Source organism: Drosophila kikkawai, chromosome 3L, assembly GCF_030179895.1.
Source record: "Drosophila kikkawai strain 14028-0561.14 chromosome 3L, DkikHiC1v2, whole genome shotgun sequence".
NCBI lineage: Eukaryota > Metazoa > Arthropoda > Insecta > Diptera > Drosophilidae > Drosophila > Drosophila kikkawai.
The window spans coordinates 764369-780477 of NC_091730.1; the positions used below are offsets into that span (position 1 = coordinate 764369).

General features: G+C 44.8%; 2 protein-coding genes across 3 annotated transcripts; both read right to left on the reverse strand.

Moving 5' to 3' along the window:
* Positions 1 to 4441: 4441 nt before the first annotated feature.
* Positions 4442 to 5906, reverse strand: LOC108079030 (uncharacterized). The gene has a single exon (XM_017173211.3). The coding sequence runs from the start codon at positions 5799 to 5801 to the stop codon at positions 4527 to 4529; it is 1275 nt and encodes a 424-aa protein (XP_017028700.1). The 5' UTR covers positions 5802 to 5906; the 3' UTR covers positions 4442 to 4526.
* Positions 5907 to 12250: 6344 nt separating this feature from the next.
* SA2 (Stromalin 2) lies at positions 12251 to 15897 on the reverse strand. Of its 2 annotated transcripts, none has more exons than XM_070285629.1 (7): positions 15592 to 15897; positions 15424 to 15535; positions 15186 to 15359; positions 14922 to 15126; positions 13238 to 14841; positions 12886 to 13179; positions 12251 to 12831 (listed from the first exon to the last, which is right to left on the reverse strand). In XM_070285629.1, the coding sequence occupies exons 1-7, from the start codon at positions 15630 to 15632 to the stop codon at positions 12340 to 12342; spliced, it is 2922 nt and encodes a 973-aa protein (XP_070141730.1). In that variant the 5' UTR covers positions 15633 to 15897; the 3' UTR covers positions 12251 to 12339. The 2 variants fall into 2 exon arrangements, with proteins under 2 accessions (XP_070141730.1, XP_017028690.1); XM_017173201.3 differs by having other exon boundaries at positions 12886 to 13191; positions 15592 to 15891.
* Positions 15898 to 16109: the final 212 nt, after the last annotated feature.

Genomic DNA, 16109 nt, shown 5'->3' on the forward strand with positions numbered 1-16109 from the left:
CTTTGATCGGTGTGGTTCCGTTTAGTTGACTTGTTGAGTTCTGGGCTTTCTTCTTCTTGGGTTTCTCTTGGTCGGCGGGGTTCTTGGGGTTTAATTCCGCGGAATTTCGGCGGCACTTTATTGACCTCGCCGACAACTCCGGGTTGCATGGAGCCTTAATAATACTCTATCAAAAGGTTTGGGTTTAAATGGAGTGGAGAGAAGGTGAAAAGTGCTAACAAAGGTTTTTGTGTATTTTTTGTATCAAACATTTAAAATTTTCTAAAATTTCTAGTTTAAAATTTCAATAAACATACATTCAACAATTTAGTCACATTTTTTATAATCTCATTTTCCTGTTTTTTAGCGCATACAAAATTCGGATTTGTGCGTAAACACTGGCATAATTCCCTTTCAAAATTTTGGGTTATTTTCGCAAATGATTTGGACTGGGCGTCGTCCCAAGGATGGCAGGATGCCTCGCATGCCAACCCGTGCCAGGCAGCCCGGTATGCCGCCATATGGAACAGAAAAAGGTGAAACGGAAGGACGGAGTAGGACGGTGCAGCCGGCTATTGTCGCTCAAGTGGAGCCTTGTGCTGGTGGGAAAACGCAGGGACAGCCGTCAACTGCACTGGCACTGGGCATAGATAAAGCAAATATGTAGAACTTGTTCCCCATTGTGGACCATTCCAGATGGAGACGGAGATGCCAGCAGAGTGGAGTGGGCAGCTCCGGACGCGAACGAGTGGGCGACAAGACATGACAAGGAGGTGCCGTCCAGAAAATGTGGGATAAGGTGGAATATAGTGGTGGGTCCAGGTGATGTTCCAGGCGGGGCGGCTCACACAATGCACGAAAAACAAACAGAATTGTCATGGGAAATATTTCACGGCGTTGCCAGTTCTGGGTTCTGGGTGAGGAGTCAAGTGCCCAAGATGTGCTCCCCATTTCCCCTCAAATCTCACATCTCTTTCCCGGCTCGGAATGTCTTTCAAAACGGTATCACGGGCACAAAACACTTTTCTTCTCGCCACACACAACACAATATTTATAAGTTAAATGCTTCACTAAACAATAAGCCACAGCGGACAACTGGCTAGGAGTTTTGCACTGAGAGAAATCAGGCTGAGATGGTTCTAAGTACAATCTACAATAACTGGATACTTGTGTTTAAAGGAAATTTTGTCTCTGAAGGAAAATTTGTATAACAAATAAAGATCTTGAAAGGTTTTATATTATTTTCCCCTTAGTAATATTTGTTACATTTTCCCACCTAATTTTTCTTTCTCTGCATTATCCAATCTCGGACGGGGACATGGTAAAAAGAGGAAAAAAGTAAGTTGAAGGCGAGGCGATAATGAAACCAAAGACAAGCACATCGGACCAAGTCCAGAGGGCCTTGCCTTGGACCCTTCGAGTTGACAGGTTGTCCCTTGTTGCCCGATGACTCCCCACCAGCACCCTCGGGTGCCCTGCTCTGCTGGATTCCCATTTCGGTTCTGGGAAGTTCTCATCATCTCACTCTCTCTCGTGTTTGCCCATTCTGTTATCAACTATTACAATATTTTTGTTTAATTGACAAACAGGTTTATCATTAACATTTTTCTCACTCACAACTCCCAGCTCCAACTCTGCGTTGGCGGCTGCCTTCTCTGGAGTTTCTTGCTTTTTTTTTTTGGGAAAACATTCCTGGAGTGGGGAAGCAGCGGCGCTTCAGTTGACGCTCCAACTGTTTTCCCACACTGATTTCTGATATTTCTGGACACCGTGAAGCAGCAGGGCAAACTGAACCACAATGGGATGATGTGAGAAGTGTACTAAATGGTCAATAAACAAGGGGGACCTTTCCTTTGCCAGGGGAATGTGTGACGACGTTGGGAAAAATTAATTGGGAATTGCAAGCCTTGTGGAGCAAATAGAAATAGATAGTGGAAAAATTCCAGTATATTTCGTTTAATAAATTAATTATTGTAAGGGGTTTTAACTTGTTATAATGAGCCATATGTGGACTTGTTCTGCTTTAGATTATAAAATTTTTCCTTTTTTTTTAACACAACATCCTACTAATAATTTAATTTAATTTCTATACATATTTTTCCCATTTAAAACCACATCCTCTTAATTTTTCACCACTGTGCAAGCCTCGTTTCAGTCACACATCAAACTTTAACAACTCAATCACGACAAAGTGTCGCCAAAAAAAAAAGAAAACAGAAGCGCAAGATAGAGGGCCCTCTATCTCTATCTAAATACTTTAAGAGGCATTCTGCTCCTATCCTTAGACCCAGCCTCGTCGTAAACCACTAAGTGGCAGCCAAGTTTTTGGGATTAAAAAAAGAGCTTCTGGCCGAAAGACTTGTGCTCGGTCTGGGCTTGTTTGCTTTTGGCGCTGCCGTGAAAATGCATTTTCCCTTCGGCCCCTTTTTTACCAATTCAAAATACCCTGTGTGTGCCCGTTTTCTCACCTGTGGCGGAGTCGGCGGCGGCTGCTGTCGATGCTCGTTTTAATTTGTTTGTTTACATTTCGCTGCCCCACCTGCAACCTGCAGCAGCAGCAGCACTGGCGGCGGCGGCGGCAAAGTTTGTTCCCAGCTCGCAAATGTTTGGAAATAGACGGAACGGGACGCTTGGTCCACTGCTGCTGCTGCTCCGTTGGGAGTACCGCGTGTGTTTTGGTGTTAACAACTCGACACTTCATTAATTGAAGTTGAAAAAGTGCAGCTATAAAAAGACTATTAAGTTTCAGGCCCACAACAATGGAACAGATCGGAAGAGAATAGAAAACACTGTTAAAAACCAATGGACAATTTGTAGAAGTCAAATTATTTTTGGGAATTCTAAAAGAAGTAAACCTTAAGCATATATTCAGAAAAAATAGTTGGGAATTTCAACTTGAAACTAAGCTTAAAGTAAGCTTCACCAACAACCCTTTTTTTTCTTCAAGTGCATCTCGTAGGAAAGAATCAAAGTGAACTTCGAGTGGCTGCAGTGTGCCCATCGAATGCACATAACATAAAATCTTCGACGATGGAGGGAACTATCCAAGCCTCTGAGTTCGCATTAGACGCAAATTTGATGGCTATTGAAAAGTTCAATGGTTTCCAGCATCTCGGAAGAATCTTTCCCCATCCCAAAATCTGAAAAGTGGCCCTCAATAGAGTGTGAGTCTTTGTTTACCCCATACTCACACTGAAGGGATTGCAAGTGGAAGAGGGAATGGGAGACACATCAGAAATCTGAAAATATCTGGGGTAATAGAGAAACCTAATGTGAGCATATCACAATTAAGAATTTGGCAAGAGATTTTCCAATGCATATTTCCAAATATTTAATGGAGAAAAAACCGTTGGGCAAGAGCCAGAACTTCAGGAGGGCCAAAAATCCCCAAACCCCCCCTTCCGATCCGATCGTCACACATAAATAGTTCATGGCAGTGGCCATAAAAATAAATCTATATGCAAATGTGACTTCAGCTTAACATGCCACAGCGTCAGAGAGGGTGAGCTTGAGCCTAGCCAAAAATAGTGAAGGCAATTCCAAATATTTCGAACTTAAGTATACCCTTTAAAATAGAATGATTATGGGGCATATGTTATGAGGCTCAAAAAAACTACATAAAACATGTTCATATATTTTCGGGCTAAATAATCTGTAGAATATATTTTCCTAATACCGGGATATATTGGGATAACCTAGCCCTTATTAGAATTTACAAAGTCCAGATATCTTTGAAAAGTACTAAAAGTATCTTAAATTATTAAATAGAAATTCATAATTCATATGTATAATGTACCATTCAATACCCTGTACAACTAGTTGTATCCCAAGACAGTCAAGGACTCTGAAATCCCTGGCGCAGAGGCGTCTGCAGCTTAAAGCCTCTCTCAGCAGCGACTTTGAATCTTTACAAAATGTGACAAGTTGCGGAATTATTTTTCGCAGAAGATGTTCTCCAACTCCAACTGCAACTGCAACTGCGATTCTGAATCCGAATCCGACTTCGTTCAGTTCTGTTCTGCGTGCAGATGAGCTGAGATTGATAAGCGGCAAGGAAGACCATGGATCCGCCTCGAGCTTTGTGGCTCTGTTCAGCGTTCAGCAGAGATGCAAGTGCCTAGATAACGCCAGCGATTTATGTGGAAGCTCCTGGGAGCTGGGAAGGCTGAGGTGCTTAGGTGCTCGCGATGACAACAATAGCATCCATCCAGAGCAGAGAATGTGCCGGCAATTTAGAGGCGATTACAACCGGCAATGGCATTTTAAGTGGCCATTGTCAAGGTGCGATCTGTGGGCGCGTGATAAGCGCCAGCTCCCTGCCGTGTGGGCGATCGGTTCCCCAAGGTGTGGGAGGTGTAAGCTGTGCTGAAGGAGCCACAGATGGACTTGAGAGGCCTAGGAAACTGGCAATAAAATCATTTGGGATTGGTTCCCGTAAAGACACATTTAATAGGGGAACCTCTGAGGATTCTAAACCATTTATTTTTTTTTTTTTTGATGTGACAAAAATTTAAAACGCAGAAAGCGAACCGAGACCTTTACAGGGATCAGTCCTTGCACTTTTGACAACTGGGTCCCGGCGGTTCGATGGTCTTTGGCACATACGAGGGATCCCTCTTCTGGGCCACCTCCTCGTTCCACAGCTTATTGAGATAGTCCTCCAGCTTGGCCACAATGTCCTCTTCGCCCTGTGAACAGCTGGCAAAGGCCGACCCGCTCTCCCCTTCAGAGGTGGAGGGGGAGGTGCCTTGGCAAACGTTTGTGGCCTCGCTGCAGGAGTCGTGCTTGCAGTCGATGGGGCAGTGGTGGTTGTCCCAGTCCTCCGACGGTTCCAAGGTCTCCTCATAGCTGCTGTCCTTGGCACGGACCGGTGGCTCCTCGACGCGATACCACTTCACCTTGTACGAATCCTGGCCACACTCCCCAAACTGCTCGCCGGTCAGCTGGTCAATGTTGCACTCGCAGATCAGGAACGGCGAGTTGCACTGGTGGCACCGCGGCAGGTTCATTTCGTGGTTGATGATGGGTCGCGGCAGCTTCCTCTTCATCTTGACATCCTCGGCGTTCATCCGGGGCATCTGCAAGCCGCACATAATGCAGGGTTCCGGCATATCCGTACCCTCCGACAGGGTGATCTTCTGCATCGGCCTTTGGCCCGCCTTGGGATGACCGGGAACCTCCTGCTTGGAGCAGCCCTTGCACGGGCAGCCGGGCACCAGAAGCGGATCCGATCTGGCCGTCATCCGCTGGTACAGGGCCGTGTATACCAGGTTAATCTGACGCTCGTAGTGCTGGTGGGCCCAGAAGAAAGCCGCCTTGTAGTTGTCGAAGATGCGGGCGGTCTTGTAGGCGGCGTGCATCCACGCCTGCTTCTGGGTGTGCACTGCCATGGCATCCACAATGGGATTGCTTATTGTCACCGGTGGTTTTCCATGGTAAAAGGCCTTGAAGGCGCGCTTGATGATCGAGTACGAGAGCATTGCCTCGACAGGCTCCATTTCGCACTTCAGTCGCAGCGCCTGGAGCAGATCCTCGCGATTCAGGTGTGTTCCCGGTGCCGGCTTTGGGGGGCAGTTGGTGCGCAGGCGCTCGTGATAGACAAAGGCGCGCTTGATAATCCCCCTGGCCATGCGGGACTTGCAGGTACCAATGCCGCAGATCACCATTATCTGGGCCAGGCTCTTGGCTATGTCCTCCACATTGTCGTCGAACAGCTGGTAGGGATCCAGTTTTCGTTTGCAGTTGCAGCAGCAGCGGGTGAGAGCCGGCGAGGGAACTCCGGCCAGTTCCTGCAGCTTTCTGGCCTTTTCGAATTTTTCCATGTCAAATAGTAAAGGAAACTCCGAAAGGAAATGCGAAAAATATATAAACCAACCGAATTTTGGACTTGTTATTCTATAAATACAATAATTAACTAAATTTCTACAAATTCTGGTGGAGAGCAAAGGCGCAGGTTACATGTTTCGAACAAAAATTATTCGATAAAAAAAAAACTAGTTTTCTTTAATAAAGTAAAATTAAAATACATATTATTTAAATTCCTTACAAAATCTCTTAGACCAACCAGGTCGCTGAAATCAATGCCTTGGCCCATTAATTGATCAATTTGTGATCAAACATGACACAGTTTCCGAGTTCCACACAGAGAAACCCCCTAAAAAGTAAGATAAGAACTAATGCGATGATCGGGTTTACCATAATAGAACAATAATCGGTTTGTCCCAATATTTTCTCTGGCCTTTTAATTCGGTTATTTGAGCCAGTGGGTCTATCTAGGATTACAAACCCTAGCCTGTGGGGTCACAAGAATGCAATGGGTCTGTCTCTCTCTCTCTGCAATTATGCTAAATAGATTGGGGCCGATCGGACTGACCATCGAAATAAATAAGAGAACCCCAAACACACGACAGACGACAGACCTAAATTGTTCAAATAAATTAAGTTGTAGCTTTCGAATGCCATGGAGAACGGAGAACGATCCAAGATCGGAGATCGGAGATGGTGTGGGGATTGGGGCAAGTAAATACGGGAATGGAAACGTTCAGAGGCCGCCGCCTGTTGCATTGTCATTTGATAAATTATGATATTTGATCAATTGTTCCGCTGCGGTGGCTGGAAGTGCCTATGCCATCGCCTCTGCCTCGTAGATGAAGACGTCTCTCCAGCCCGCATCCAGTTTGCCGAGTGAACTTTTGTCGGGTTTACATTGTAATGGCATCTGGCGGGGCAAACATACAAACATCTCTAGTCAAGTCTGTCAGTCAGTCAGACAGTCCCACATCCATTCATCTGCATAATAGAATCTCCATTCAGAGGGGAGGAGACGAGGTGGAGATGCCTCTTTATTGTGGCTAATAGGCCTCTTGGCCGCTTTGTTGTTGTGCCGCCTTTGGTCACCACCAGGCGGCAGCCAGTGCTCCAGCATCACCATCTCCATCAGCATCTCTCTCTGGCATTGGCATTTCTATGTGGATTAATGAATGGCAGCAGTAACAGCTCCGGTGAAGCTCAGGCTGGAGGTGCTTGGGGATAAGTAGAAGGTGAGTCGTACACTGAGGAAAAATTTAAGGAGCTAGCACACTAATTAGAATTCAGAGAGAGTTCCAGAAAATAACAAATTTATGATATAGCAAAATAATGATATCCTCTAAGAAATCTATGTAATTATTAAAGTCTAGAGAAACCAATTTTCTAATACATTTTTCTCAGTGGCTTTTGGGGAAGACATGTGTTTACCTTCCATATAGACACACATATCCCATGCCGGGTGCAGTCAACAGGCCCCTAATTATGTGTAAAGGTGTTGTGTGTTGTTCCTTCTGCCTCATCTCCCGCTCTCCCCTCTTTTTTTTTTTTTTGTCATCATCCATCTCTCGGAACTACAAGGGTTAATTAGTAGTGCAGGATTGTCGGCGGCACAAACGGACATCAATCGATATGGAGAACTTGCTACTGGCTACTGGGCAAGAGCTTCTGTTTCTGTGGCATACTGATTGCAAGTTATTGATTTTCCAGAGACACTGGGGAAGGGGAACAGCTGCTGCTCCCCCAAGAAATTCCTAATGTTTGACCATTTGCCATTTTACGAGCCTCGCGCTGTATCGAAATCGAATGCCCCGGAAAATGTCTAAACAATATATCCCAAACAGAGAAAACCGAGGGCGGCGACTCATCATAAAAGGCCAAAAGTGCAATAAAAATAAATTTAACACAACATTTGCTTTGGGCAGCCTCATCCTGCCTCATCCTTGTGTCACAGGACCCCAAACAATCCCGGAGACAGGCAAAATATTTTCAATAATAAATCTATTTGATGGCCTCCGGAGGCCAGGGAGTTTTTACGATCACAGCGATGACAGCAGGCGCAGTCATTAAAAATCTCACCGAAAGTTATGTCTCCGCGCATGATTAATCCTTGGGGATGTGCGTCTGGAGATATTGGAAGAGGGAAGAAATATCGATGGATATGGTAATTAATTTCCACACACTTTTCCTTTTCACTGCATTTGGAAAGTGCATCTGTGGCAACTAGGAGCAGCACTTGACCCTTGACCATCTGTGGTCATCGGTCGATGTGGCGGGCTGTCAACTAATTTGTCCAGTTTGTGGTCCGTGTCAGGTGTTGTAAATATCGCATTTAATTGAACTGTCGCCTCCTGTCTGTGTGTGTCAAGTGTCCAGGGAAGGTCAGAAGACCTTCATATTTTGTAAAGCTAATGGAGTGGAGAGGAGAAACCAAAAGGTTTCTGTTTTAGGAGAAACAAAGAATTTTTTAGACTATTTAGAAGTAGAAAAATTATTTTAGTTGGAGAAGTGCTATATTTATTTATTTAATTCTCAAAACTATTCCCAACTATCCAGGAAAACCCACAAGGAAATATTTAAATAAACAAAATCTCTTTTCCAATTCTCTAGAGATTCAAAGGCACAACATCTGTCCCTCTCCTTCTCCTCACATCTTTCCCCCTTTTCTATATCCATATAAATCAGCGACTCCACTGAACAACACGCTTGTAATTGCTTAATTAGATTGCCACTAAAATTATAATTTGAGAAAAAGAGAGAGGCGGCGTTTCCGAAAAGCTGAAGCAGGCTGGGATTTCTCCAAGAGGAATGGGAAAAGGACCTCTGCTGGAGAAGCAGCTGGCGCGTAAATCAGATTTGCTGACAGGGCTCGACTAATTTTAACCCTTGGCACTTGAGCCAAGGAGGTCTCTCCAGAACCGATCCCGCCGGAATGGAGTCGAAATTCGTTTGGCCCTTCAAGTGGCGACTGAACGCGTGCGTGGAGGACGCGTGCTAATGGGGCCAAAAGGTGCAGGATCAGGACTGGGATGAGGATCAGGGGATTAGAGCTGCAATCAGCGCAGCGGATTCGTTAATTTATGCGTGTCCTGCGCGAGTTCAGCTGCACCTTGGAACCTTTGTCCTTGGCAGACACTGTGCTGCGTGTGCGTCTGTGTCAAAGGACATGTGTTAAGGACGGCGACATGCCAACACACACATGACTGTGTTGACACACAGGCAGCACCGAAAATAATTTAAAGGATTTAATAATAAATAAATAGGAATAGATTAAGTAAAGTCAACTTTATCTGGAATTATTGATAATACATTCAGCGGGAATTAGGGAATATTTTGATTACGATTTTTTTTAACCTGTTCTTCTTTCCTCTAAAAAATATTATTTTCATTTAATATACCCATTCAAGTTTTCAAAAATTGTATATAATTTTATATTTATTATAAAATATTTTTGTTCATACAAAAACCTATAGATATATTTTTCCCCCAGTGTTTTAGGAAGCATCACAGGGGCAGGGGGCAAGAGTCCTTCTTAAGGAAACATCTAAATGGTATTTATTGGTTTGCCAAGCCGGCGACGGCTGTCGAGCGCATCCTGTGCTAGCCGCGCGGCAAGGATTGAGTTACGCGATGGCGACACATTTGTAAACAGGCAGCCCGATTTACAGGACATGTCAGGGGAAGGGAAAGGAGACGGGGACGGGGACGGTGACACGGGACTACCGGGGCAGAAGTCGTCGCCAGGAGCGGCGCGCTTCTTGTTTGCCAAGACATTAGGCAGGAACGACAGCAGGAGAAGCGACAATAACAAAAACACCAGCCAGGACAACACACACCGCGTGTTTGCTGTCAGTCGAAGGATCACCTCGAGCCCAAAACTCAAACTCAAACTCAAGATCCTCTGATTGACAATCGACAAATTTCTTTTGGCATTTATCAATGGAACCGCGGCGAGGACCCGCAAGGCTCTGTCCTTTCGACAGACCGGCCGACCTCCTGTCGCGATGATGAATCGAGGAATTCATGTTTTTACACGCAACTTGACGGGGCCAACACGGGGATTTGGTTAAGTTAATATTGTTGATGATGTTGATGTTGCCTGCACTCCAGGCGATTAGAAAGAGATTTTTCAAAGCAAAAACTGGAGTGGGGAACTGGGAAAGGGTCCTGGAAGAGGTTGATAAATGATAGGAAATTAGGTTGAGAGCCCTTAATTACAAGCCACCTATTAACCTTTTTTTTTCTATATAAATATATATATACTATTTTTAAAATATATACAAAAGAATATAAATAAAAATAAATAAAACCCCTTTGAAATATTCTTAAATTTTCATTTACAATATTGAGGAGAACTCCAGGTTTCCCAGGCCTCTTAGCGTTTTTATGCTTTTTCCTTGAAAATTATTAAAATATGAAATGGAATTTATATATATTTTAATATAAAATAAAATTGAATTCCTTATTATTTTTTATTTATTTAAAATTTAATTCGATTTGAAATCCTGTTGAGATTACCTAACTGGGTGCCCTTTCAAATTCCTCATTCCTTTTAGCAATATTTCCTATGACCTGGCAACACTTTTAACCCTTTTAAGCCTTAATAGCGCTAAAACTCCGGTGTGGTCACACTTTGTACGCTTAAAATTCAAATTTTCAGCCGAAAAAACACCGAAACAAGCTATAAATTCATGTTAATAACAGTTGCAACAGCAAAAGTAACCGAATGCCCAACGGCAACTGGCCATAAATATCGGCCAAATGGGTTGACAGTTGGCATGGAGGAGTTAACAAAAAAAAAAGGTATATAACATATATATATATAAAGAGAGGAGGAACCCTTCCTTGCCGAAATGTAAACTCCCGAAATAGTCCAGAAATGTGATACGAATCAAGTGCCACGTGTCGCCCCCTCTTTGGTATTTAAACTCCTTTTTTGAATTTTTTTGCAAAGACAGTCCTCAGTTTTTCGGCTGCTCGAAACAGTTGTGTTTCGTCCGAAACTCAAGCCGAGCGACAGATGCGCGTGTCTCGGAATTGTGTGCTACACTTTCGCCTCGCGAGACGTCGGGTTTATCAGGGCCAACAAATCGTCCAAGGGGAGATTCCTCCTCTGCTCCCTCCTCGGTGGAGGCGTGTGTCGAGGAGGCGGGTGCACATCTCGTTAAACCGCAACCGAGGGAGATTCGGATCTGGCCGTCAGGACATCTGTGATCAGGTTCCGTTGGCGGAGCGGCACCGGATCGGTGATCGCAGATCGCAGGAGATCGGAGGAGAGCGTGAAATGCAATTGCCATGGCCTAGCGGTTCTTGCAGCCCGTTACGCGAAATTGATGGGACCAGGAAAGGCTCGGTTCTTCTCGGTTCGTTGCTACCTGTCCAGGTACACTGGAGAAAACAACGCCGGTTGATCAAGACCTTTGTTTTCTTGTTTTTAGAATTCATCAAAGAGACAAGCAATCAACAAATATTGTTTAAAAATTAAAGTAATTTATTTGTATTTTTTTCCTAAATGCAAAATTAATAAATGTGTTACTTCTCATACATTTATTTTAAATTTAATCCGCATTTTTACCCTTAATTTCTCAAAGTGCATAAGTAAGCAAAGTGTGTCCCCTTCAAAGAGATGTTCCAATTAAGATCAGTATGCCCAGATGTTGCTGCCCCAATCGACCTATTCTGATCCCGATCCACCGTGTGCTTGATGGACGCAGGAATGTTCCGCTTAGCATCTCCCACAGCTGCGTGTCCTGCCGCCGCCGCATGGAATCTGCGAAAGTGGAAGTTTTTAGGTTTCCCCCCACACCCACGAGGACGTAATCGGATACTCCACCACTTGGCATGTGCCAAGGAAATGGACAGGCAGAGCGACAAGCACTTGAAAACCAAAACCAGAAGTGACCCAATGGCCACTTGAATTTCATTTAGTTTCGTTTCCAAAATGCAGCAAACACCTTGGGCTTGGACTCTTCTCCTCCTTCCCCTGTCCATTCAATCCCATTTCGATTCCGAGGAGGGTGTCAAAGGCCGTGTCGTTGGCTCGTGCAGCCTTTTTTCGACAGCCAAAAGAAATCCAAGACTCCTTCCGCGTGAACTGAACCCACAAGGTTGTGCGAGTCAATTTGTCAGCGAACGGGCATTGGAATTGAAAATTGCCGAGCAGCCAGCGATATGAATGGGACTCTTAGTAACTCGATGCCAACGGCAGCTGACTGAGTGTCTGAATTGCAGCCTCCAAATAAAAGATACAGGATACAAGATACACTGGGACTGGGTTTGGGTCTAGGGCGTTATTACGCAATCTTTTGTGGCCATTTGAGTGACAGGAAAAGTTTCGTGTCATTTTCTTCCCAGGGAAACCCCATTTGGGAAGGTGAATAGAACTGGCAAAATAATATTATAAAAATTGAAAATGAAGCGACTGCAAATAAACTGAAAAAGAGATAAGGATGTGCCTTTGAAGCACTTTTCCTGTTACATCTCAACCAGTATTTAGGCTTTATTCAACCGTTCATCATAATTAATATTATTTAAGATTCAGAAACCTCTTCAATACTAATTTTTGGTTACCAAAGCCCCACGATAATCCTCCAATGGCTGCCACTCCTCCCTGTTGACCGACGGCAGCGACGGCATCTCGATGCGCTGTAGGAACTTGGCAACGTTGACCCTGTCCTGATTCAGTAGATGTGGCACAAACTCCTTGAGAACATCGAGGAAAGGTAAATTCTTTGGAGCAGCTGTTTGCGCATCATCGTATGTCGACTCCACAACATACAAGATACCAGCTCTGTGGAGGGCATTGACACTATGACGATTCTTGAGGAGATCCATGTAAAAAATCTCCCCAAGACGGTGAGCTAAGTTAAGAAGCTGACGGAACTCCATGGTGCTCATGGCCCTGACACCATCATGCTTGACATCGGTCATAATTCGCTCGAATGGCAGCAGGCAGGTGTGCAGCATGGTCATACCGTAGTTCACAGGATTAATGTCCATGGCCCGCTCCATGGAAGCGCGCATGATGTCCCCAAAGGCGGCATGGTACTGGGAGAAGCACAGAACATATTTTGGGGAAAACCTCTCGAAAACAATACCAACCTTGTCGTAATACTGCAGGACTTTACAGGAACGCATGCTCGGAATCACATTGAAAGCCACAAGCTTGCAGTAGCCCGTGAGGATGTAACGCTTTTGCTGCAGCTCGTCAAAGTGGGACTCCTTAACCAGGTCCTGGGGCTGTCTACCGGCAAAGAGATAGTTCAGGACAAACGTCTCCAGCAAGTCAAACTCTTTAACCGCCGGCTCATATCGTAGTGAGCGCACAAAGGATCTGGGATTCTGGAGCAGTGGATCAGCAAACACGACATACAGATCGCAGATGGTGCCAAAGCTCTGGGAGGAGACCTTAAAAGCGAAATATTTGACTGACTCCTAAGATAGTTTTACTCACATCGTGGTCCAGCATTGGATTTCCCTTGGCCACCAGGTCCAAGGCCACAGTTAGATAGTCCTCCAGGTGCTTTTTCAGGGCAGCACAAGACTCCTCCAACTCCAGATCGCTTCGGTTATCATCCTCTCTCTTGACGCTCCGCAAATCCCAGTTGAGGCTGTAAAAACACACCTCCAGATACTGGGTGGTGGCCTCCGCCGGCAGGTCGTCCCGGTCCCTGCTCGGCCTTTGATCGTAATCCTTGAACACCCGCTTCAAACTGGAGAGAACCGACGACGTCAGGTGGAAATTACTGAGGTCAAAGTATCTATACAGAGCCGAGATCAGGCGCAGCGAGCCCAGCAGGCTGCGTGTCCGGCTCCTGGGATGGTTATGACCCGGAGACGAAGACCGGGATGAAGCTCGCGGCGATGACAAGCTGGGAGTGCCGTACATCTGCTGCCATGTGCGCAGGGCCATCTTGTAGTTAAACACCGCCGTGTTGAGCAGCTCCTGGAGATGCGACTTGACGAGGGGTATGCCCTTGAGATGCACCAGGGTCAGGGCTCCCATTCGCAGTACCAAGCTTCGGTCCTGTTTATACATAATGGCCTTTATTTGCCTGATCAATAGATCCAGCTGATCTATGTTCTCCTCCTGCCGGTAGTAGTTCAGGTGGAAGTGCTGCGGCAGCTCCAGGAGATTCTCCAAATCATGAGAACTAGACAAATGCTTCGACAGGAGCTGCGACAGAATGGGCGCCAGAATCTGTGTGGCTCGCAGCTGAGATTCTGGCAATGGCAACCTAACCAGGTCCTTGGTGTACCTGCCCGGCGGTATCTCCCCCGTAATAGCCTGCTTAACGCCGCGGCAAAGAATCTCAATGAGAGTCGAGGTCTCCCCTGGGCTCAGTCCCGACTCCTCCTGGTCCTTCATTAGCATATCGACCATGATCTCCCAATCCAGAATCAGTTCACAGATATCGATAAGGGAATCCACCAAATAAGCAGCATGCTCATGCTTAACGTAGCGCACAAAAAAATCCAGCAGGCGATGGATTATCTGGGAGGAGGAGGCTCCCCTCTGAGGATTCAGCCAGCGCAGCTTAAAGAGACCCGCGGCCGCAAGCGCCAAGCCACGATTGGCGGCAAACATTAGTTGATCCAGCAGTCGGCAATCTACGTTACTCAGGATTGTTGACGAATACTGATAGAGATTGCTCAATAGGTTTAAAGCACTCTCCCCCAGTTCACTTTCCCGCTCCACGCAGGTGAGCAGGATCAAGTCGCGGTACTCAATGGCTAACTCCAGAGAAATTTCGCGAAGCTCTAGTTTGCAACAAGTTAAATCTATGAGACTCTCCAGGCAGAACTTCCTCACAATTCCAAAGTTATCCCTCAGGCCCTCATAGAAGTAGCGAAGATTTTTGGACTGTAGATTTCCCTTGGGATATTTGATCATCCAGAGATTCAACTCAGTGATGCAAAGCAGCCTGATTCCGGTCACCACATCCAGGTGTCGGGCCACAAAGAGGCAATCAAACATACGCAGCCAGAGTCTCTTCAGTGGTGCATCTTTGTTGGCCACAGGGGGAAAATCATTCAAGGCAGTCATCATTTTAAGACCTTTCAAAGATTCAAATTAAAAATAAATAAATATATAAATTTTAAATTATAAGAAAATAATCATTTTGATACAAACTCACCTATCATTGTGCTGGTGTGGCGTATTGGACGCATATTGGACTCGGAGCAGGCCATCACAAAGCCCGTCACCTCGGAGAGGAAAACCTGATCGGAAATAAGGGGCGTGACATGGACCAACTTGAGAAGACACTGGACAAAATCTCCGACCCTATGCTCAAAGTCCTGGGCAGTGTCCTTCATTATGAGTGGATAATAATTGCTCACCTACAAGAGATGTATTGATATTTGGGGATCAAACCTAATCAATCCCAGCTAAAACCTACCGATCGAAATTGTTCGGTGCTCGCCTCCAAGATGTCCCTGTAAACAAAGGGTCGTGTGGTGCTCTTGGGAATCTCATAATGACTGCCACTGGCCTCCACCACCAATTGCAGTATTTCAACCAGAGCGGCATTAGGATTTTTCACATACAGCTGAAGCCATTGGTTTGACACGTCCTGAGGGGAGAATATATAAAATATTTTTAATATATGTAAATATTTTTAATATTTATAATATTACCTCATGCTTTAGATTATTATCCAACACAGATTGCAACAGTGACTTCTCGCCTTTTTTTGGCTGTTCCTTTATGGGCTCTGCACTTTGAATGAGCTCTACGCTGTTTTCGCCACTGAAAATTAGCTTTTAATGGCAGTTATTGATGGATTTAGTGTATTATTTACTTACTTAGATGACTGCTCGGCGACTTGTATTTCATCAAAATCCATTTTATACACTTTTTCAGGTTTAATTGTTGTATTTCACAGGTAAAACGATTCACACAACCGGATAAAAGCATGCAAAGTTCCGAAAAGACAGAAAAAGTCTGCCAACTTTGGCCAAATAGTGACAGAATGCAAGCGTGAGACAAGGTTGCACGTGCTTTCGAGATGGAACTTAATTTTAGTTTTATTTAAAGTTGAAAATTTAACAAAATAAATAGTTTTCAGTAAATTATATTTCATAAAAATTTATTTTAAGAGCTTTTTTCAGGTTTAATTGAATAAATATGCAAGTAAAATAGTACAACAGCTGTCAAAGTTCGAAAAAGACAAAAAAAGAAACTGCCAACTCGAGTTAAATTGTGACAGAATGCTAGTGTTTCGTTGGCTTTCAAGATGGACACCTTTGGAGCACCTATCCTAGCTACAACATCATTCATTCAGATACGTGTAGAAATCTCTTTCACGATATTAAAGTATTTA

Excerpts from the sequence above, each read along its gene's own strand:
- LOC108079030 (XM_017173211.3), bottom strand. The coding sequence starts at position 5,801 with ATGGAAAAATTCGAAAAGGCCAGAAAGCTGCAGGAACTGGCCGGAGTT.
- SA2 (XM_017173201.3), bottom strand. The coding sequence starts at position 15,632 with ATGGATTTTGATGAAATACAAGTCGCCGAGCAGTCATCTAA. Across the intron at positions 15,536-15,591 it reads GTCGCCGAGCAGTCATCTAA|TGGCGAAAACAGCGTAGAGC; the intron begins GTAAGTAAATAA and ends GCTAATTTTCAG. Across the intron at positions 14,842-14,921 it reads CCACACCAGCACAATGATAG|GTCTTAAAATGATGACTGCC; the intron begins GTGAGTTTGTAT and ends AATCTTTGAAAG.